The following is a 21,721-nucleotide window of genomic DNA, read 5'->3' as shown; positions in this document are numbered from 1 at the left end:
AAAAAAAAAGGAGGAAAGAAAAAAAAAAAAGAAGAAGAAGAAAAAAAAAAACCAGCCAGGCATCATGCGAGAGCCTGGCCCTCGCCATCCTCCTCTTCCTCAGCATCCTTCCTCCCGCCCCCCGGCCCGCCCCGCCTCCCCTCCCGGGCACGCCGAGAGCCAAGCCCCCGCTGCTACTCGCCGCCCGTCGCGCTGACCCCACGCATCTCGCAGCGGGCAGGGGGTCACAGGGAGGCCGGGGTGCCGAGAGCCCGGCCCCGCTTAAATACCTCCGCATCCGCCTCCCGAGCCGCACAACTCGCCCGGCGAGGGGCCGACAGCAACCAGAGTCCCGCAGCAGCCGCCGCCACCGGGGACATCCGCACACCGCCTCCGAGGGACAGGGACACGGAGCCACATGCCTGCGCACTTGCTACAAGAGGAGGTAAGCGGAGGGGCTTTGTCCGCTCCTCGCCCCGTCTGGTTCCCTGCTCAGGGGAACGGCCCGGGCATCCACGCGTGTCCGCGGCACACGTATGTGCGTGGCGGCGCGGGCCACTTCTCGGCCGGGAGGCGAAGGCGCTCGGCGCGCTGTAGGGCATCGGCATCGCTCAGCCGCCGTCGGGAGACGGTGAATGAAACGGGGGCATCTGCCGCTGGGAGCAGCGCCCGGAGAGGGTTTGGCGAGGGGGGGCGATCTCGAATATACTGAGCATGAAATACGGGCTTGTTTTAAAACATCCATCCAAAGCTGCTAGCAAGGGATAAGTCCTTTGTGGTATGAGGTCGTGGGGATTTGGGGAGTGGAGCGCTCGGGCTGTGGTTTGCATTTATTATTCATTTTCCGAAAAGAAAGGGCTCCCGCTTCGCAGCGTTTTTTTAAAACAAGTACTGCAGCAGGGAGCGTCTCTAGGACGGACGCAAGGTGAAAGCGGCCAGCTGCCCAGATGAAATGAAATGAATGACTGTGTCTGCATTGCCAAAGCCGAGCAAACATACAATGGGGAGACGGCCCATTTTTGGCAGAAGGCAGCCTGAATAACAACCCGGCACTGGGAAGATATGTAGAGTTAGAGAACACTTGAGATTTTATTTATTTATTTTTTGTTTGCCTCCCGGCCGTCACACTCCCCAGGGATGCAGGGGGCTCCTGCTCTCACATTCTCATCCTTCCCTTTTCTGCCTGTGCTGAGGAATGGGAGGTAAACCACAGCCCCCCACCTCGCCTGTCACCAGCACGTGGTGGCTCTTCCCATCCTTTTGTGCAGGTGTTACGACCTTCCAAGGATGCTGTTATGTAAATAATTGTATTCCTTTCACCACCTGAAATGGATGCCAAGGACAGTGTGCTCAGACCACGTTCCTTGGTCTTGACGTGTACTTTGGGGCATATCCTGGAGGCTGGGAAGATTCCTGTCCCTGGGTCACACTGGGCATAGTGAAATGCGCGGGACCTGAGATTCAGTGCCCTGAGGGCCCTGGGCTGAACGCTTGGAGCTGCAGCTGGCTGTAGAGCTGTCTGGTTGCCAGGATCACCTATGCAGTGTTTGATGCTGGTCGGGTATGTGGGGGGGCGTGGAGATGGACACAACATCTGTTGTGCACATGAGAGCTGCAGAGTCATTCAGAAAGGAGAGATCTCACACAGATGATTTAGTTGATGCTCTCCCTCTCTCAGCTCTAGACCCCAGATCAGTTCCTCTCCCATTTTCCTTGGTGGGAGCCACAGGAGTCATGGTGGCCATGAAAGGATAAAAATCTGTTGGTTTTTTTTTTTTCCTCCTGGTTTCCCTGGTCTCCAGCTAAATAGCTGCCTACTTCTCCCTCCTTCCTCCCCCCCCAATCCTTTCCACCAGGTCCGTAACGATGGAGCTGTTTCACAGCCATTTTATGGTCCTTTTGATTTAAGGCTAGTTTACATGTGAGAAATGACCTGTTTGATTATATCACTGTAATTCTAGCAGCAAAGATATGTCGGTAAAATTTTTCACTTGTCTACTGCAACGCAGTAAGAAGTATTTTTTTCTTCTCTGCTGTTTTCTTTCTACTCTCCCTCCTCCTATGCAACTCTGACTGTGACATAATCTATCACAGAGGAGAAAAATGCAGTTCCAACCTCACATTCTTATTGTGGAAGCAGCATGTCCATATGGGGAGTATTACCCGTCTAATTATACCACCAGATCTCTGCTGGGAATTTTTCCTGCATAGACAAGTCTTCGGTCTTTTTGGTTTATTGTCTTCCAGCCAAGGAAGAAAACTGTGCCTTCCTGCCAGAATGTCAGATGAGAATATCTGACACTTTGGAATGGGCAGGATTTTTATTTGCCTAATCTCTGGATTAAAAGCCATTTCTCACAGCTCTTCTTGCGGGGTTGCCTCTAAATTCTCCAGCAGCTCGGAGTATCACACCCTCAGAGTGACATTAATTAGAGAAGCAGGGAGGGTTGGCCAGTGGCTGTAATGCGGAGATGGCCAGTCCCAGCACAGCGGTGCCTGGGCACACAGGGAGCAGCAGGGTGCTCAGCAGCATCTAGGGTTTATCCTTCTAGCCAGGGTATGTTCAGCTGCGAAAGGAAAAGCTTAGAGGGCTCCCTGCCTAGCAATCATTACTCTTCCCAAATGTGAGGAATCTCCTGGATTTGCCAGCTCCTCCCCATAGGAAGGTATGTCTGTAACCCTCTAGTTTCTGCCCTTGGGAAAGGGAGGAGTTGGAGTGGCCATGTAAGCTGCCTGGCCTGATTTTAATGCTTCCCTCAGGAAACTAGGCCATGGCGGGGTGGTGGTCCTTCATACATCCTGGCCGCCTTGGGTTCAGTCCACTTTTAATTCGGGAGAGGTTTCTCTTCAGAAGGGAGCCCCGCAGCTGCAGGCTCTGAGCTCAGCCATGGCCTCTCCTGCTCCCTCTGGGTTGCTTCCCAGCCCGCTGTGCTGCGCAGGCCCACGGCCCCCAGGCATGGAGGCAGGGCAGGGCAGCACACCCCCACCACCCACAGCCCACGTGCACAGCATCTCCGGGTCAGGCCCAGGCGTGTACTTGGGCTTGGGCCTGCGGAAGGGGTGCGAGTGCCAGCAAACACGCAGCTGTCAGGATGGAGGTGGAAATGGGTGATTCAGGGTTCAGTGACCTGTTTCATGAGGGTCAGTCCTGCCTGCTCTTTTCGTCATGCGTGCCTGCTCGGGCGGGCTGTTACTGTGCCAGGGAAAACAAGCATGTGGAGAGGGAATGTTGTGTCATGGTTACAGGAGAGAGCCGGGAGCCAGATCCAAAGAGCTTGCTTCTTAAACCTTCCTGTCCCTGCGTTGGTGGCCTCAGCTCGTGGGATTGCCTTCCAGTGCCTCATTTTGTCGGTGAAGAGTGAGAGAGGGATAAGGAGCCCAACAGCAGCCGTGAAGCGGGGGCTGTGGGGCTGACTGGTCTGTAGGCGAGAGGTCCTGTTGCATCCCAGCCTGGATGGGGAGGCATGGGGACACAAAGAGGCTCTCCAAAGGAGCTTCCTGCCGTTACCTTGTGATCCCTATTGGGCTAACACAAAGACACTTGAGATTGGGAGAAGCCTGATGATTTAAAAAAAAAATCGTATTTCAGATCATATTTCTCCCCCATCTCTTTATTTGTTCACAAGGTTTCCTTTATTTTTGTCTGGTTGTGTACAAGCCCAGACTGAAAGCCCACCTTAAAACTGCCCACTTTTAAAACAGGAGGAAAATAGAAATCCTTACAGCCTGCAAAAGAACTCACCAAAGCACTGATAGATGAAAATACTGGCTTTCAAGTCTTTCTGTTTACTTTTTGCATGGTGTCCACCATTCACCTCCTCCCCCAAGAAAGAAAAAGCCCTCTCCTTTTCACAGACCATCTCTACATTCTTGCATTTGTAACCACCAATTTCTTGTCTTGTTTTCCCTTTTTCCCTTTCTTGAACACATCCATTGCCATCTCTCCAAGGAGTTCTCCTCCGCTTCCAGCACCACCACTGTCACCTCACGGGTGACCAAGAATGGGAATGCCGTTGTGGAGAAAGACTTACTTCATCATGACAATGTGGCTGCAGAACGAGGCATGGTAGATGACCTCTTTGATGAAACCTACCGTGAGAAGGAAGGCCCCAAGCCCCCTTTTCGATACGTCTGGAGAAATATCATCCTCATGAGCCTGCTGCATCTAGGGGCCATAATCGGGCTGACGATGATCCCTTCTGCAAAGATCCAGACCCTGGCATGGGGTAAGCACATTTCTCCTCTTGTTTCTCAAAACATGGTTGTTGGGTGGGATTTTTTTTTTTTGCTCCAGGCTTCAAGAAGGAGAAGAAGTAAGTGGAGATCTTTTAGAAGATGCTCAGCCAGCTTCATAGCAAGCTAGGAAACACTAGCAAGTGTCCTTTGAGGGAGAAGGATTTGACAGGGATTGCCTGGATGATTAAAGAGCAAACTTGCTGCAATGGTATAGAGAGGAATTTTCCTCATGCTTCAATACTGCATCCTTGCTGGCTCTTGGAGGTCCTCTGCCTGGCAGGCATTTACTACGAGAACTGGCAGAAGTAGAGGTCCAATTTTCTGGAGTATTCAACCCTCACAGGAAGAGTCCTGATGCTGACTGGAAAAAAAAAATCTTTACACAAAGAGATTCTAGTCTGCTAGACTTTGGAGTAACACACACCTGAATGCAGCACCTTCTGAGGTGAAGCACAGAAAATGTTTGATGGAGCACAGTGACAGTCCTGGAAAGTTAGAAAGAAAGATATTAGCAAGAGTCCATTCAGGAGTGGCTGGGAATAGAAGACACAGGGAATTTGGTGAGAGGCTGTTGCCCAGAGTAACCATTCCTATGTAAGTCTGCAGATACTCCATGGGTTTGTGAGGGGAAAGAGACAAAATACAGTTGTGCTGAGGGTAAAAGTTCATTCTTGTATCATTCTTATGAGAACACAATTAGCCTCCATCATCCCAGAATTAAGTGTGACAGCTTTCAAAAAATAAATAAGCGGCTCTCCAGGCAGCGAATTCCGATAGAAAGCACAACCAAGCAGAAGGTAGCTAGGAGAAGCTCCTTTTTTTTCTGAGACCTATCCCTGAGCAAGAACCAAACTTCTTTGACTGCTTGAAAGACAGCTGGGACTGAGGCCCAAGCTGCTGGGGCGCCTCACTTTGCATGAGGCTTTATATGAACTTCCAAAGGGTTCAAGAAGCCAAACCGTTCCCAGTGGGGAGTTCTGGAGATTACATCCAGCCCTTGCCTGTCTGTGAAGCAGTGCATCCTGAAATGGGAAGCCCCAGTCATATTCAGAGACATGCTGGCATGGCAGCAGTGCTTTTAGTTTCAGCAGTGTCCCTGTGAAGTACTCAGGTGGGAGCAGTATCCTGGCCAGCCCAGGAGGACAGGCCCCAGAGAGGTCCTCTTGAAGTCCCTTGCGCTGCCTTGCTGCCCCCGCTGGCTGGGACCCAGAGTGGGTCATACTCTCAGTCTGTCATCCTGACAGCTGCGAGCTATAAGCACTGCATCTGTACTGATAAGGAGATGGCTCCCTAGGCTGCCAGACTTTGTGCTTCCCCAACTACTTAAGCATCTCACAGTGAGACATCTGGGGATGAGCCCACTGGATGCCACAGGACTCAAGAGTCTGGCTACATCATCTGCAGAAACAGAGGCAGCGTTCTCTGTTCCCACACTGTCAGCATGGCCTTTCACAGGGATGTTATGAAAGAAAACGTTGCTGGCCTTTCCCTTGTGAAAGCTTGACAGGCCTCAAGGACAGGCTGCATTTTTCCCTGGGGCTGGCAGGGCTGGGCAGGACATGCAGCCTCAGCACAACATTGGAGGAGTGTTTCTGGGCTGTGTGGTGGGGTGTCCCCTTCCTGAGCTCTTGGCTGCAGGCAGGAGCTGCTGACCTGTCTCACACCAGTGTGCTGGCAGCCCGAGTCATCCAATCCCCACCCAAACAGCTTCAGCTTTACGGCAAGGAGGAGGGTGAAGGTGAGCTGGGCCTATTGGTTTAATGTCTGCTGAGATGTGCTGTTATTTCCAATCCATCCAACCCATCTCCTTGAGCTCCCCGGAGATATTTAAGTGGGCTTGAGCATCTCTGTTCAGATGGTAAATGATGGCTTGCACTCTGATGAGCCCCGTCTTACCCTCAAAATGGTCTCTGAGGCAGTGTCCTTGCAAACATATGCTTGTTCTGTATGGCATACTATGGCACTTCTTGGGAATCTGCCCTGCTTTTTTTCCTGACCCCAGTCACTCCTCTTCCTCAGCCAGCCCTGATGTGAAATGCCAGTGGCTGTCCAGCCACTGAGGCACTTCATGATTCCTCAGTGGCTTCTGGAGTGACAAGTACCCCGGGAAGGGGAGAACGTGGAATTTGAGGAACTGCATTGTTTTGGGCAAGCTGGAGATCCATCCTGTGTTAAGGGAGCTGCAGTGGCTTCAGAGAGCTCCCTGTCCTAGATGACATCCTCTGGAAAAGGACCACCCTTTCTCTCATCCTGCAGGCCAGACAAAGCTTTTCCAGCCTATTCTCTGGGGCTGGGATGCTTCCTCCATAAATTTGACTTCTCAACAAGGCTTCTTGCTCTCTCTTGCACTGTTCTTGTCTCAGCTCACTACCTTTTCTTGGAGGGACATAGAGAGCCTCTGTGACTGTTATCTCACGGTCTTCTTGTTACCTTCCCAGCAAGGAAAGGACAACAGTTCCCCTTTGACACACAAAGACAGAATAGCAGGGACTTGTCCACATGCCATGGACTTATGGCAGAGCATCCCAGTTGTAGTTTTGGAACTGTTGGTTTTTGTTTGTTTCTTTGTTTAGATCATTCCTTCCTCAGGCTATGTACATGTAATATAAAATCATTGTGGCCCCAGATGTTCTCTATTGTGTCAGGTAGCTGATCTACCCTACTGTATTTTTTATAAGGAGCAATCCTCTGCTTGTATTCTCTTCATCTAGGCCAATGTCTCCTTGATGTTTCTGTCCCTCTGAAACCAGTTATATTGGTGACTGTGTCCTCTTTTGTTTTCATTTCTCTGTGTGCTAATTCCTCTTTGTCTCCCAAGCTCTCGAGCCCTGCCTTCATCATTGTTTGCTGTTCTGCATTGCTGTGTGCATTGTATCCCCTGATCTCTTTCTGGTACAGAGCTTCCCAGAACGAGCTGGGATTGTTGATCAGGTGAAAGCTCACCATATTTAAAGCTTTCTGAGCCCTTCCAGTGCTATGGCTTTCTTGCTATCTCCCCTTTTTAATTACTGTCTTCTCCTCTACACTTGACAAAATCTGGTCCAGACTTTTTATCTCTAGGGATTGTGGGCAGATTTTGTTTCCTTTGCCAGACTGAGTCCGGAAGGGATGGATGCAAAGGGGATGGACAGTTTCTCACTACTCACTCCTCCGAAACATGATTTACAGGTTGTCTTCCTGGCCCTCAGATACATCAGATGGTGATATTTGTGTTAACTCCTGATGACCCGGCTCCTTGCAGCGCTGGCAGAAACATGGGTTGATACTTTTCTGAACCATAATCTTTCTGGATAATTTAGGCAATAGACAGCCTGAAAATCTCCAGCAAAATGTTTATAGAAGTCTGTTTCTACTTTCCCACTGAGGCTGCTACTGGCAGTACCTCTCCTAGTGTCCTCTCCAGGCTTAATTTGCAGGCAACAGTGCTTCTCTGCTGAGTGCAGAGGGGAAGTTCTGATTTTGCCAGACAGGGAAGTTAAAGTTTAGCAACAGCAGCTCCTACTGCTCCTTCTAAACACTGTTCCCCTTATGCAGCCTGCATATGTTTCCTTACTATTGATTTATTTCTCCCAAGAGCAGCAACTGTTTGCTATCCTCACAATCTGGCTAGGTTGGACTGGGAAGCAAACAGAAAATAATCTAGAGCTGTAGCTTTCCCTCCCTCCCTCTGAGCAGAAGCCCAAGGACACCTGTGGGAGGAGGGACACCTCTTCATGTAAACATCCTTGATGCTGAATGCAGGTGACAATGCCTTTAGCACATTCCTGGCTTCCCATCATAACTTGAGGTCTGAATCTGAGCCGCAAAGAGGTAGAGGCTATTGAGTCATATAAGCATGACTGAATCTGAAGTGTTTTTGATTCATTTTTTGGGCGGCTGAGAGCGCTTTATTGCCAGTGGTCATAATTCTTTATATTTCATTTGAATGGGTCATTGTCAACATCACCTGGGATGCTACAAATACAATATCTTTTGGATATTTTATACTGCAAAGCCACAATCATGTCATGGTACAGAACATGACGCTGAAACCTCAGTTGATGGAGTGCTTAAGTCCTTCAATTTGGGGCAGCGTGACAGGGCAGCTAAGAAAGCCTGGCTATTTCACCTTCTCTGTTTCCTTTCCAATTCCTATCCTAATGAGTGATCTTGGAGAAGCTCTTCTTCATTCCCTGCAAGATGCTCATTCCCTGGCTAAGTCACAGTCATCTGTTCAGGGGGATGAACTCTCTGAATCATCAGGGTACTGATTCCTCTGTTCACCAGTATTTTTTTCGATTGTCCATATCCTGTTCCTGCTCCAGTTATCACTGTCATAACCTATAACCTATAACAGAGCTAACAGCCCCCAGGAAGAGTTCCAGTTTCTTTGAGTCTATATGCCATATATGCACAGCCAGGTAACCAGGTCCTTTCCCACAGCATGTTTCTTCTCCTTAGATAAAGTACAGTTATTGTATGTGGGCAAGAGGCAAGGCAGCATGGAGTTATAGTTAGTTGTAGGACAGTATGTGAGAGTTAACTAGAAAGGGAAGCCTGAGCTTAGCCTATAAATAGCACCTGTACTCACCTAACCTGGTATTTACTTTCTAGCACTGTTAAAGATGATGAAAGATCATACAGTTCCATTTCCATGCCCAGTTCACCCTTAACTCACACCTACTTGCCCCACAGTGGGAGCTGGGCTCCTTTCTTACCAAGTTACCCCCTACAACCTTGATCCAACATCCACTGCAAGCCGTCATTGTTTTTTTTTTTCTACGGACTCCCTGTTTGGTGTTTCTCATAGAGGTTGGAGAGATACTGCTCTCAGCTCTGGTTTAAACTGCTTGTCATTCTTGGAAATCTACCTTAGCTGTCAAGATGTGCACAGTAGGTTACCCAGAAGTTTTATGAAATCTGCTTTGCAGGGCATAGCAGCCTTTGCCCAAGGGAGAATGATGGTGTGTCACACTCCTACCACTAATAGGAAGTGTCTGCAACATCCAGAAGTGGGTTTAGTTGTTACTGCAGTGTCTGATATTATTCAAATCAGAGTCAAAGGCCTGGATTATCTGAATGAAGGAACTGTTTTTAGTCATGTTACTAGTAAAGTGTTTTCTGAATTAAAGATAAGCTTGGTTAGATCCATTTGGCTGGAATTAATGGTACTGTCAAGTACATTGGTGATCCTTATCAATGGGCCTACTTGTAGGAATAAGGAGCTGTTTACGGGATTAAGTGAATAGGCTGAAATCTGCAAATTTCTGCTAATGATGGAGTTACCTTCTGGGAAAGCACGAAGATGTCCTTTCTCCCAGAGCTCCCATTAGATCAGCAGGTTAAATATTTTTCTAGCCAACTCAGACTAAGAAAGGGAGCAGAAGAGAAGCCTAATCATGGGCTTGAGCTGTCCTCCTAAATAACTCTAAAATAATCTACTACCTTTAGGTTAAAAGAATGCAAAAGAGTGACAACAGGTGAGGTAGGGAACTGAAATCCTTGATTGGGAGGAATGGGAGAAGCCACTCCCTGGTAGATGCATCTGTTAGATGCACCTCTCCTCCTCCCAGACCAAGCCTGTCTGATGCTGGGAAGTGCTTTGTACTAAAGTAACTGCACTCTCAAGTTGATATATTACTGCCCTATATATGCTTTCCATGGGTTCTTCTCTTGAATACACAGCTTTGGGGGAAGGTTTGTCTTTCTGTTGCTTTGCCTGAAACTGTGATGCAGGCTGACTTGCTCTAACTGCTCCAATGCTTTCATTTCCTCTCCAGCCATTCTGTGTTTCGTGTTGAGCGCTCTGGGGATAACAGCTGGATCTCACCGCCTCTGGAGCCATCGATCCTACAAAGCCACACTGCCCCTGCGGATCTTTTTGACTATTGCAAACTCAATGGCCTTCCAGGTAAGCTCTTTGTGTGGAAACAAGTCCTCAGAAAGAAGTGCTCCCCTGAGTCTGTGTTTCAGATACACGGCACAAGATGATGACCGGTTCCTCTCTCCTACTACCTTTTGTTAGCAAGTAACCTACCCTTTCCTTCTAACATTGTGGTGCTAAAGTCCATCTCATTGCCTTCACCTTGCCCCTTCAGAGGGTGACTGTGAGATGAACCTTGCTAATGAGATGGGGGAAGGACTGCTCACCAAGGTCAGGGGTAGGAAAGCTCTCCAAAGCAGGAATGTACGCTTCCCTCAAGTGCATTCTCCAGTACTTGCCTTAGGAGGATCTGTGAAGGAGGTGTGGATGTGCCAAGTGCTCTCCTGATATTTGGGTGGCCTCACCCTCCTCTTTCTGATAAGAGAGGGACACATCTGCACAGACTGGGGAGCAAGGCTGTGGAATTTGCTGCTGCAGAAAGATCAAGCACTTGAGCATTTAGGGGTAGGCTTCTTTGATTTTGGAATAGTGATGGTGAGGAATAACCCTAAATTGAAGTCATACCACTAGCTTGCAGAGAGTCATCCCAGGGCAGTGATGTTTCAAGGAGAGAGGGTTGGGCCCATTCTGAGTGGCCCAACTGACTTGCAGGCAGCTGATAAGCTCCTCAGGATATTGCCTAATCACTCCTGAGAGCACTTCATCATCTGCAAAAGCAAACAAGGACGGCAGTCCTTAGGGACTCCATAAAGTAGCAGAGATGGCCCTGAAGAAGTTAGAGTGAAAACCCTAATTGGATTGGCACACAAAAATTATCAGTCTCTCCTGTTTATTGCTATGGAGCAGCTCTAATGGAACTCCATTCTCCAACTGTACTAGAGGGGACTTCATACAGGATAGCTACTATGTAGGAAGTAGTGGGTTGCATGGCAGGCTGTAGCACTTTCTGCTGGAAGAAGGTGCACAGAAAAGTGCCAGTGCTTTGCCCTTAAGTAATTTTCCAGCTGAGGTGTGGGGAGAAGGATAAAGCCCAAGTGGACCAGCTATTTTAGAGACACTATCTCACTTTGTTCACTGTGCAACCATGGAGAATATAATCACTGATGTGTAATCAGAACAGGGAGGGAATGTTTTCCCCAGTCTTGGAAAAGTTTCTAAAACACCATTCACTTTCCTATTCTCTGTTAGTACCAAATCAGTTTTTCATGAAGAAGAGGAAGGACCAAGCTGTTGATTCCAGCTATTGGTCCAGCATGGGAATGAGTTGGGTTGCTGTGTATTAGCCAGTCCCATACAAAGACCATCCTTCACAGGGTTGTAGGGCAGAAGAGGGAAAGAATTTGCTGAGCTATTGCTATAGGGAGTAGACACAGATGAGAGACAGACAGATATTCCAGCTTCAGTAGGAACTAATCCAAAGTTTTACTAAAAATGCAGTACCATTCCTCTTGAGTTTTTTCTTTTAATAGTTTATTTGCAATTTATCTCATTCCTGTTATTGACAGCAGCTCTAAAATCAGACTGGTAACTATTCAAGCCTGAAAAGATCATAGATTATCTCATCTGAGGATTTCCAGAAAATGCCTGTCAGCTGCTCAAAGTCCTGTGGCTTCTGGTTTCAGAGAGTTTGAGCCCTATCTGGCTCTTCCATTGTGAAGACCAGACAGCTGCAGTGCAGCAGAAGCCCCTCTGGTTGTAGCCTATAAGCTGGAAACTCCCAAGGAGGGAGGGTTCTCTGAGGCTTCGCCTGCTGACCTAAGAAAGTCAAGGTTGCAGTTAGGACTGGTCCCAAGCTAAGAAAAGACATATGCTAAAGTTTGGATCAAGATTCTGAGTTTTCTGCCTTGAAATCGCTGATATGTGTTTGTGCACATGGTGTGAAAGACAAAGTAGTACCATGCTCTAGCAGGTGGGCATGGCCTCTCTACAGATTTGTGTCTGCTACCTCCAGCAGAAGGCATAGTTCATAGATGTCCTATGTAGTAATGAGATTAAGGAGTCTCTCATGTAACAGAAGAAAAAGAGATGTGCTTAGATCTGTTTCTTGCTTTCTAGGATGCTGTAATACATGGCTTTGAGCAAATTAAGATCTTGTTGTAGAGGAATGAGTACAGGCTCATTGAAATCTATTCTTAAAAGTGGCCAAAGCAAGTCTTTTGTGATACAAATGATGAAAGCTTTGACATTTTTCAAACCATATTGATTTCCTAGCTCAAAATGAATGGGTAAATTTTGGTAACTGTCATTGAAGTTGTGTGTTTATTTCTAAAACTTTTAAGATTGCTTGATTTAAAAAAAAAAAGAAAAGTTTAAAAAAAGGACTGCCCCCAAGTCAAACAGATTTGGCAATCCCAGGAAAAGTAAGGCAGGCTGACCCGTGGAAAATGTCATTGTAGAGTGAAGGGGCAGGTTGATCAATACTTACTGGCAGCTCTAGGGACATGGTCAAGAGACCAGTGCGTGCTGAGTGTGTGAGGGAGGAGGCATGAACTGGCCAGTTAGGACTGGGTATTGTGGGGTGGGGGAACAAACAGAACCACTCAAAGCCTGTGATGCTGTAGAGGATGTGCAAACCAAGACCTAAAGTTAACTAATTAAAAACACTAAAAGAGAGTAAAAGAATTAAAAAGAAAAAAGAAGCAGATGCTAAAGAACAAAGAAGATCCAACCTCTGCTTTAAAAGTCAAAAACCTCAAATCCTAAAGAAAGACAGAATGACTAATACACATTCATGTCAACAGGATTTAGGCCCTTTTGTAAATTTGAAGGGAGCATCTCCAGACTTAGCCCTAAGTTTCTGCTAATCTTGCCTTGCAGAATGACATCTATGAGTGGGCCAGGGACCACCGTGTCCATCACAAGTTCTCCGAGACAGATGCAGACCCTCACAATGCTATGCGGGGCTTCTTCTTCTCCCACATCGGCTGGCTGCTGGTACGCAAACACCCAGATGTCATAGAGAAGGGCCAGAAGCTGGACCTGAGTGACTTAAAGGCTGACAAAGTGGTGATGTTCCAGCGGAGGTAAGTAGTGGGGGTGTAGGATAGAGTGGGAACCCCACAAGCAGGCTAGGGAGCTCCTCTGGTGGACTGTGAAAGGAGCTGGGGTGTCATGTGAGAAATGTGAGTCCTTGGTCTGCCTGAGGCTTTGCCATGGGATGAGCTCTGTGAGAAGTCAGCTGTGCCTCTTCTACAGAAAGCATTTAGAAGCTGGTGCCAGGGTGCCAGCCCTCCCATACTCCTTTCTCACCTGCCAGCCTTGTAGCACCTCACTGGCATGGGCTGAGTTTCTCATCACAAACCACTTTCACGCCTGCTTGCCCACAGTCCCACTGCTGCCTGGGCTGGCCCAGAACTCACCTATGTGTACCTCTGGGCCATCCCTGGAGAAGCTGTGGTTCATGTTCCTGGTCATGCCTCTGCCTCCCTTCCATTGGTCTGCTGGAAAGTGTCTGTCAGCTGTCTGGGGCTGTACTGGGGCTCATCTTTGGAGAAGATGAGCTTGTCACCAGGGCTGCAGGGATGGGACACTAAAGCCTAACTCAGTCCCAGATGAACAAAGCAGTTTATGCTCTCCTACTTTTTGTGGGTTTCACTTGTGGATCACCAGAGTGGCTCAGCTTCCCCTACTCCTGTCCTTCCAGTGTGAGAGACCCAGTATGCTCAGCTATTTGAACAGGGCAAGCATCCTCTGCTTGCATTTGTTTGTGGGGTATATTGGCAGATAGGGCCAAGTGCAAGGAGCAGCACTTGGCCAGAGCTGGAAAACAGAGCTTCTGTGGAACCTTCTGCAAATGTGGCATTGCTTATAGAGACCAGCATAGCTAAGGGATAAATTGGAGATTGGGAAAAAGGCAGCGATTGGTGTCTGGACTTATGATGATGGGGGCATTTCTACATATGTGTGGCTGGAACACAGACGGCAGGAGTTTAGTCCACATCTCTTGCTCAAAGATAAGACTTGGAAGTCTCCAGCAAGGGTTTCCGTGCACGCAGGGTAAAAGACATGGGACTCAGCATTGAGATACTTCTGCACTTGATTTTCCCTGTATGAGTCAGACAAAAAAATCTCCCAAGGGAGGACTGAACCAGCCGTGCATCTGCCACTGAACAGTTTCCTCCTGGTCCCTTCTTTTCCAGATACTACAAGCCGTCGGTGGTGTTGCTGTGCTTCACGCTGCCCACTGTAGTGCCCTGGTACTTCTGGGATGAATCCATCATCATCAGCTTCTTCATTCCAGCCATCCTGCGCTACACCTTAGGGCTCAATGCCACCTGGCTAGTGAACAGTGCTGCTCACATGTTTGGCAATCGGCCGTATGATCAGAACATCAACCCACGGGAGAACCCACTTGTCAGCGTGGGGGCCCTAGGTACGTTCAGCATCCATGATTTTCACTGCTGGTGCTGCAGATGTTTATGGAGATTTCTGTGAATCCAGGTGTCCTCATTTCCCCTACACCATTCCCCTCCTGCCCTGCAGCTTTTGTATGTGGAGGTGTTTCCCAGTCTAGTCAGTGAGTACATAAGGGCAGTGGGGTTATCAGTTTCCACTAGCCTCTCTGCAGCCTGGAAAAGACTCTGTTAGACTTAGCACCTCCTTATCTCAATAGCAATTTTTTTATTTACCTTGCTCCAAGGTCTCTCTGCTCTGTTTACCAGACCAAAAAATTTGTTCTTCAGTCTCAGCTTCTCTCTCTTAGATTTATCATCTTGAAAACCAGCAGATGCGTATTTGGATATGCTCTTAGGATGGCTAGTGATTTGAGGCTACTTGAAGATGAGACAAGCCAGATCTCATGCATTTTCCCAAATTCTGAGAATCAAGGAAAGTATATCCTAGCATTTGCCCATATCTGTTCCCCTAAACTCAAATCCCAGCTGCTGTGCATCCCTATATATTACTGTAGCTGCACTGATTTCCATCACTGAAAGATCTATTCTTGAGGTTTTAGTAGAGAGGGATTTTAACTACAGAGAGCCAGGGGGAGTCCAGGCAATGTAATTGGGCATTGAAGCCCACCTTAACACTCTCTAGAGCAGATAACTAGCTTATGTAGATTGCTTAGTAGAGGTCTCTGTGCATTGCTCCCATCTGGAAATACCTTTTGGATTTTTGGCATTAAGACTGTTAATTGGCCTCTCCTGGTTTGTGATGGACTTGATGCAGGTCTATCTGGTAGCTCAACCTATACTAGAAGGTGTCTCATTATGGCAGAGGAAAATCCATTAGGATTCTCCCAGTTTATTGGTGCAGTCTGTGAACCAGAACTTTTCTAGGCTCCTGGCTGATGCTCATTTTTTGCCAAAGTCTCATAATTCCTCTATGGCTGTCATCGCCTTTTTTGGGCCAGCACAGGCTTCCTCTAGTGCTGGACTATGTCCAAATGAAATGGGGCAGATCACAGAGAACTGAGAGGAGAGAGCAACCCAGACAATCCAGAACTTGTTGCAGGACTGTGGTGCTTTGGGCCAAGTGAAAGGGGCCCTAGCCTAGAGCTCTTCCCATCCTCTCCTTGGTCTTGTTTTGCAGGAGAAGGTTTCCACAACTACCACCATACATTCCCCTACGACTACTCCACCAGTGAGTTTGGCTGGCGCTTCAATTTAACCACAGCCTTCATCGACCTCATGTGCCTCCTGGGGCTGGCCAGCGATCGCAAGAAGGTCTCCAAAGAGGTCATCTTGGCCCGGAAAATGCGGACTGGAGATGGGAGTCACAAGAGCGGTTGAGTTCCTACTCCCCTTCACACACACATCCACACCTCTCCTTCCTCCTTTTTCTCCCTTTCTCCTTTCCTGACCCCTCTGAACACGCTGGACAAAGGTTTAATGTTCTGTTTACTAACTACTGAATAATGCTACCAGTTTGCTTACGATAATGATAATGAGTTTTAACCTCCTCCTATGGTGTATTTTACGTGATGTATTTAAGACCTGGAGCTCTGCCTTTGTAACACCAGGCCACCACTTTCCCCTTCCCCTGTCCCTTTTTGTTTTCATTTCTAACTTCTCTGCCCTGTTTTCTGCTTTATTTCATCCCTGCCTCCCCCAGTGGAGGAGCTGGTGGGAAGCAGCCTGGGCCATTGCAGCCTGCTGCATACCACAGTGCTGAGGGATGCCCATACCATCCAGCTGGAGAGTTAAGCCAAAGTCAGTGTGACCGTCTCCCCAAAATTCCCTCCTCTCCTTCCTCTGTCCCTCCTTTCTCAAGGGCTGCTGATGCTTGGCATGGCTAAACTGCTGTCTGGGATAAGCAGCCCTGTCCCTTTCCCTTACTGTTGGGTGCAGTGTGGGGAGTGGTCTCCTCCCCACCTCTCAGCCCTCTGGTGGTGGGAGGAGAGCCCCAAAGGTGTCTGAGAGCTCCAGGCAGGTCTTGGGTGGTTTTGTTGGATGCTGCCAAGATTTTGCCAGCAAATAGGATGTGCCAAAACTGAGAGGGGGAGAAGGATGTAAACCAAAGCTTCACCACTGTATTAAGCTGCTTTACATGCTGGAGGAACAGTGTCCCCACAGATGACCTGATGTCCCTGCATGTCCCAGGGTCTGGGTGCAGGGACACAGGAGACATGGCTGGTATGGCGAGGGAGCACCTGTGTGCTCAGGAGGGTGTAAAGACTTCTTGGAAGACCTACAAAGCACGTCTCTCCCTCTGCATGGGCTCTGCTTGGTTGATTAACAAGTGCCTGACAAACACTGAGATGGAGCGAGGTGGCAAGGAGCTGAGGGGTCTTGCAGTCCCCAGCTCCCTGAGGGATGGGGACGCACTCTCTAGAGAACACAGGAAGAGAACGCAGCTCCTCCTTAGTCCCTTAGCTTGCTTCCTGGCCCCCTGTGACTGCCAGCCTGCTGCTCTGCCTGGTGAGCAAGCTGCGTCCCGCTATGCAGGCAGCGCGGGTGGTGAGGCAGCGCAAAGGTCGGTTATATCACCCAGGCCTGAGACAGCGTGGGCAGGCAGCTGAAGGGCGTGTTGGGAAAAAGAAGTTCCTGTGGGTGTTGTTTCCTGTAAGCTGCACAGACTGCAGCAGGAGTTCAGGCGGTTGGGTCGTGGGCACAGTGGCCCCTCACCAGGCTGAATGTGCTTTTTTTTTTTTTTTTCCTCCTTAGCTTCCCTCACCCTTATCCACTTTTATTTTTGCAATTAGTTGTAGCAATAGTATCAATTATGTTGCTTAAACACATGGATGGAACTGGAGGAAAGCATAAGAGGTGACCAGGAAGGGGTAACATTGAGCAGATTGGTGGCATCCCCCTGGTTCTGGAAGGCAGCTCATCTGCATGGCCCCTTGCCCCGCTCCCCACAGAGCAGCCTGGCAAGCCTCCCTGCAGCCAGCTGCTGCAGCTTTGCTGCTCTGAGACATGTGGGAACCAGGACAGCTTTGCAATGCTCTCCGTAACTCTTTAGCTCAGGACTCTCCTGTCCTTTCCCCTCCCTGCCGCATCCTTCTCACTGCTCCTCAGTAGGACCCTTCTGCTCTGGGCTACCAGGACTGATGTGATCTCCAGCTGAGGGCTGTGATGCGGAGCTCACAGCATCCCAAAGGTAGCGGCACTGGACTGAAGGCAGCATCCTTACAGCCCCGCTGCTTTGTTGGGGTCAAAGGGGAGAAACACTCTTAGCTCTACAACGGTGGGCTGCCTTCACCAAACCCCTGTGAACTCCTTGAAGTCTCCAGAGAGGATGAGGTGCTCCAGCCAGTGCTGTGAAGGGGGAAAGGAGAGGAGAACGATTCCTTGCTCCTGGTGCCCTCAGCCTGCAGCATGGCATACCCTGCAGCAGAGAAGTGTGCGTGACATGCTGCAACAGCTCACGTCCTCCCAGTAGAGAAAGCAGGGCCTGACTGACACCAAGGGTTCCTTTTGAATTTCAAGTGCTGATTTGGGTCCAGAATTTGGAATTAGGGTGGAAGCTGAGGAACAGTAACCAAACAGTCCTGGTGTTTGCCCAGTCACTTTCAAGGTGGATTGGCAAATATCTCTGGGTGCCTTAAATCTTTCTTTAATATACATAGAAGTATTGACAGCTGTTTGCTGTTTTTTGTTTTGTTGGTTTTTTGGGATTTTTTTTTTGCTGAATTATGAACATTTGAGGGTTTCTTAATTATTTAATTGCCTACATTGAACTGTGGGTGCAGGTGATTTTGAATGTACTTGAGTTAGAAATTTTTGTTAGATTAAGAAACTGATAGAACATTTTAGGTAGACCTTTGTTTGATATATATATATATATATATATATATACACACCTATAAATATATATATATATTTTTGGTGGCATGTTTGTATCCTGGATGCATCGTCTGTATGTTCACTGTAAATGAGTCTGTGAGAGGTGGAAGCGGATGAGGCGGCAGCGGAGCCGTTCCCTGAGCCCAGGTGAGCACCTGCCTGCTGTGCCATCTGGGACAGTGTCATGTCATGCCTCAGTTTCCCTGCACGGGGCTGCACGCTGCCCACAGGGAGCAGGAGGGAGGCAGCAACACACCATGTGCACAATGATGCTGGAGGAAGCATTTTCCAGGCCCGTTCCCAGTCCCGGTGGTATCACAGAGAGCAAGTGATTGGGTGCTCGGGGAAGGACTGGAGAGCTGAACCTGCGCGCTGCCTGAGCTCTGTCACTTGAGAGTAGGATACGATTTTTCACAGCTTAGGGATTTCTGCATAGTAGTATCTCTCTGTTTTGTGTACTGGAAAAGGAAAAAAAAAAAAAAAAAAAAAAACTTTTTGAAATAATTTCTACTAATATGGAAACAGACATCTGGTTGTGCTGATCTGAAATTTTATTTGTTCATAATAAAAATGTTACTTTAAAGACCTGTTGGGCTTCCAGCGTGACGAGCGGGACTGGGCTAAGCACGAGAACTTAGGAGGCACACTGTCACCCACGCCTTTTGCTGAGCTGGCCTCAGCAGTCCTCGTGGGTCCCTTCCAAAGCGGGATGTTCTGTGTTCTGTGGGCTAGAAGATGCCAATCCTCAGTCCTGCTCCCTCCCACCATTGGCAAGGAAGGGGAGATCAGCCTCTGCCCCTGTAAGGGTGCTGAGCGAGCAGCTCATGATGGCTGCTCCCTCCCGGCACGCCTGCTGCCGGCTGCCCGCGCCGCGGGTTACTGCAGGTTACCCAGCCGGGCTCTGTGCCAGCGCCCGCGGCTGCCGGCCGTGCATGCGGCACAACACGTAATACCGGCAGCCCGGCCCCACGTCACACGAGTTCATTCACCTCGGCCAGGGGAATTTTCCTGCTGCTGCCAGCCCTGCTCTCTCCATCCCTTTTCGAAGCTGGAGGGAAGTGAGAGAAAAAGGGGCAATCCCCCCGCCAAATATCGCTTTAATTGCTGGTTGCTTCTCCCCTACCTCACCCAAGCCCCCTTCAGCCAGAAATGGGGAGTAAGGCCCACACTGCGTAGGCCCAACTTGCTCCACTTGGATGCGGGCTGCGCACAGCCCCCAGCCCCCAGACACTGCGGCCTTGCACACGGCGTGTGGATCTCAGCACAATCGGCCCACGCTCTGCTTCCAAGGCTGAGCTCCGGCCGCAGCGCTCTGCCCCAGGGCGGGGGGCACAGCGGGGCTGCGTGGCTGCTCTGGGCTGGCGAAGGGCTGCTGCTTGTGGTATCCAGCGCTCTTCTCACTCAGCACAACCCCTCTGAACACAAGTGAGGCAGAAGGCCCAACTCCAACCCCGATTATTCAGAAAAGCCTAAAAATAAAGTTAATGATCCCTCCGCCTGCATTTCACGAGAGCAGAGCTCCGATCTCTGCCTCTCCCTTTTTCTCCAAGGCTGTCATTAAATCCCCTGCCCAACACACGCTTTCCGGCACTATCGAGCCCTCCAGCGCTGCCAGCTCAGCACTGAGCTCGCTGCCTGCAGGCGTTTTAAAGCGATTCCTCTTCCCCCTTCTCTGCGTGCTCTGTGAATTCGGGGTGCCGTCCCGATGCACCCCAACTCTGCTTTTTTGTGGATCTCCCCCCCACCAAGGCACGGACGGGTTAAGGCGCTGCTGGGAAGAGAGGGCAGGGAAACAAGAGACCGCTTGTTTCGCACCCACCGGCGGGAGGGACCGAGGGCGCAGCCTGCGGGCGGCCAGGTGGGGGCTGCGGGCACGGCCCTTGCATCCCCGAGCCCTCGGCACCGGGCAGACCCGCACACACGTGGATGCAGCGACCCCCACCCCCGGCTGGCGCCAGGCAGTTCGGCCCTCGGCTGGCGGAGCCCTGCGCACGCTGCTCCCGCCCATTGGCTGAGCCCAGCCGCAACGGCTGACGGTGCACAAAAAAAAACAAAAAAAGAAAGAAAAAAAAAAACCAACAACGGGGAGGTGGGGCAGGCTGAGTTTGCCTGGAGGTTACTGTCGGTCAGCCCACGGCCTCCCAGAGCGTGTCGGCCCCGGCTGTTTACAGCAGCCCTCAGCTCCTGACCCGCGCAGGGCCAATCGGCGGCTCGCCTGCCTTGTGTGATCCCGCCTGGCCCAATCCGCGGCCCGGCCTCGGCGTTTCGGCTCCGCTTGCGGGGCCGCCCTCCCGCCGCGCCCCGGACCCCGCCCGCACCCGGCTGCAACGCGGCCCAAACGCGCGGGGCGCGCGGCGTGCCGCCGCCAGAGCCGCGCCGTCCAATCCCCGTGCCGCCCCTGCACGGCGCGGGCCCCTGCAGCCCAGCGCTGCCCCCGAGCTGCTGCGGCGCCTGCTGAGCTCTGGGGATCGCGAGCCCCTCTGCTCGTGCGTGTCTGTGAACTCATGCATACGTGAAGCTCGGTGTCCTGTATACGCACAAATGCTGTGCTGTGGATCCGGTCACTTTGTTCCTGAGTGCTGCCCTGGCTCGGAATTCTTAACTACAGCAACCTTGTCAAACCTTCATTTCTCGTTAAGCTATATGGAAAACCATAGCGCTTTGCAGAACAAGCAGGATTTCATAATGGAGTGACAACAGCTGTGACATGACAGTTTGGCGTTGTAACAAACACATCTGCTCGTCTCACATGGTTTGTCTCTCTTGGTTCTCCTAAAATAGCTTTTTGCAAAACTCTGCTCTCTGCTGCTCCATCAGCAGTGCTGCCCACCCTTCTCCAGGTCACCTGGGACCCGCACTCGGTGCATGGTCATTGTGACAGGCAGGAACATGGGGAGACTCACGTGGCACCAGCGTTGCGCTTCTGCCTTTTCAAGCTGATGGATTAAGCAGCAATGATCTGGATGACAGCAATTTAGCTGCCATTTGATCACCTGAAATAGACTCAGCCTGACCCTGAATCTCAAAGAAATGATGCTGAGATGCGTTGCTCCTGGGTAACCACCAGGAAGTGCATCATTGGAAAACTGAGGTAAGTAATGTCAAAGTCCTGGAATGTTACAGCTAAGATGGAGGTTCCAAGGCCCTCCCACCTCCAGCAGGTGAGGATGTCAGGCCATGCTGCGCTCACCTGCCCCGAATTCCCTGCCAAAATTCCTCCAACCCAATCGAGGGCTGAGGTACCTCTTGTCACTGGCAAAGACGGAGGGGGCAGGTTTCAACCCACTAAAGCAATTTTAAAGTGATGCATGAGATCCACGCAGGTTAAATAAGCATCTTTTATAGCTTAGAGAGACAGGGAGGTGGTTCCCAGGGTGACTCATAGCAGCAGCCTGACATACCGGGTTTGGAAAAG

General features: G+C 49.9%; 1 protein-coding gene across 1 annotated transcript; it reads left to right on the top strand.

Moving 5' to 3' along the window:
* The first annotated feature begins 109 nt into the window (after nt 1–109).
* SCD (stearoyl-CoA desaturase) lies at nt 110–18,889 on the top strand. Its single transcript, XM_031602082.2, has 6 exons — nt 110–424; nt 3,929–4,205; nt 9,975–10,105; nt 12,896–13,101; nt 14,218–14,450; nt 15,611–18,889. The coding sequence occupies exons 1-6, from the start codon at nt 398–400 to the stop codon at nt 15,808–15,810; spliced, it is 1,074 nt and encodes a 357-aa protein (XP_031457942.1). The 5' UTR covers nt 110–397; the 3' UTR covers nt 15,811–18,889.
* Nucleotides 18,890–21,721: the final 2,832 nt, after the last annotated feature.

This window comes from Phasianus colchicus, chromosome 8 (genome assembly GCF_987193195.1).
Source record: "Phasianus colchicus chromosome 8, bPhaCol1.hap1.1, whole genome shotgun sequence".
NCBI classification, from domain to species: domain Eukaryota; kingdom Metazoa; phylum Chordata; class Aves; order Galliformes; family Phasianidae; genus Phasianus; species Phasianus colchicus.
The sequence above is the reverse complement of the archived record's forward strand: the minus strand, read 5'-3'. Positions and strand labels throughout refer to the sequence as shown.

Excerpts from the sequence above, each read along its gene's own strand:
- SCD (XM_031602082.2), top strand. The coding sequence starts at position 398 with ATGCCTGCGCACTTGCTACAAGAGGAG. Across the intron at positions 425-3,928 it reads CGCACTTGCTACAAGAGGAG|GAGTTCTCCTCCGCTTCCAG; the intron begins GTAAGCGGAGGG and ends CATCTCTCCAAG. Across the intron at positions 4,206-9,974 it reads GATCCAGACCCTGGCATGGG|CCATTCTGTGTTTCGTGTTG; the intron begins GTAAGCACATTT and ends TTTCCTCTCCAG.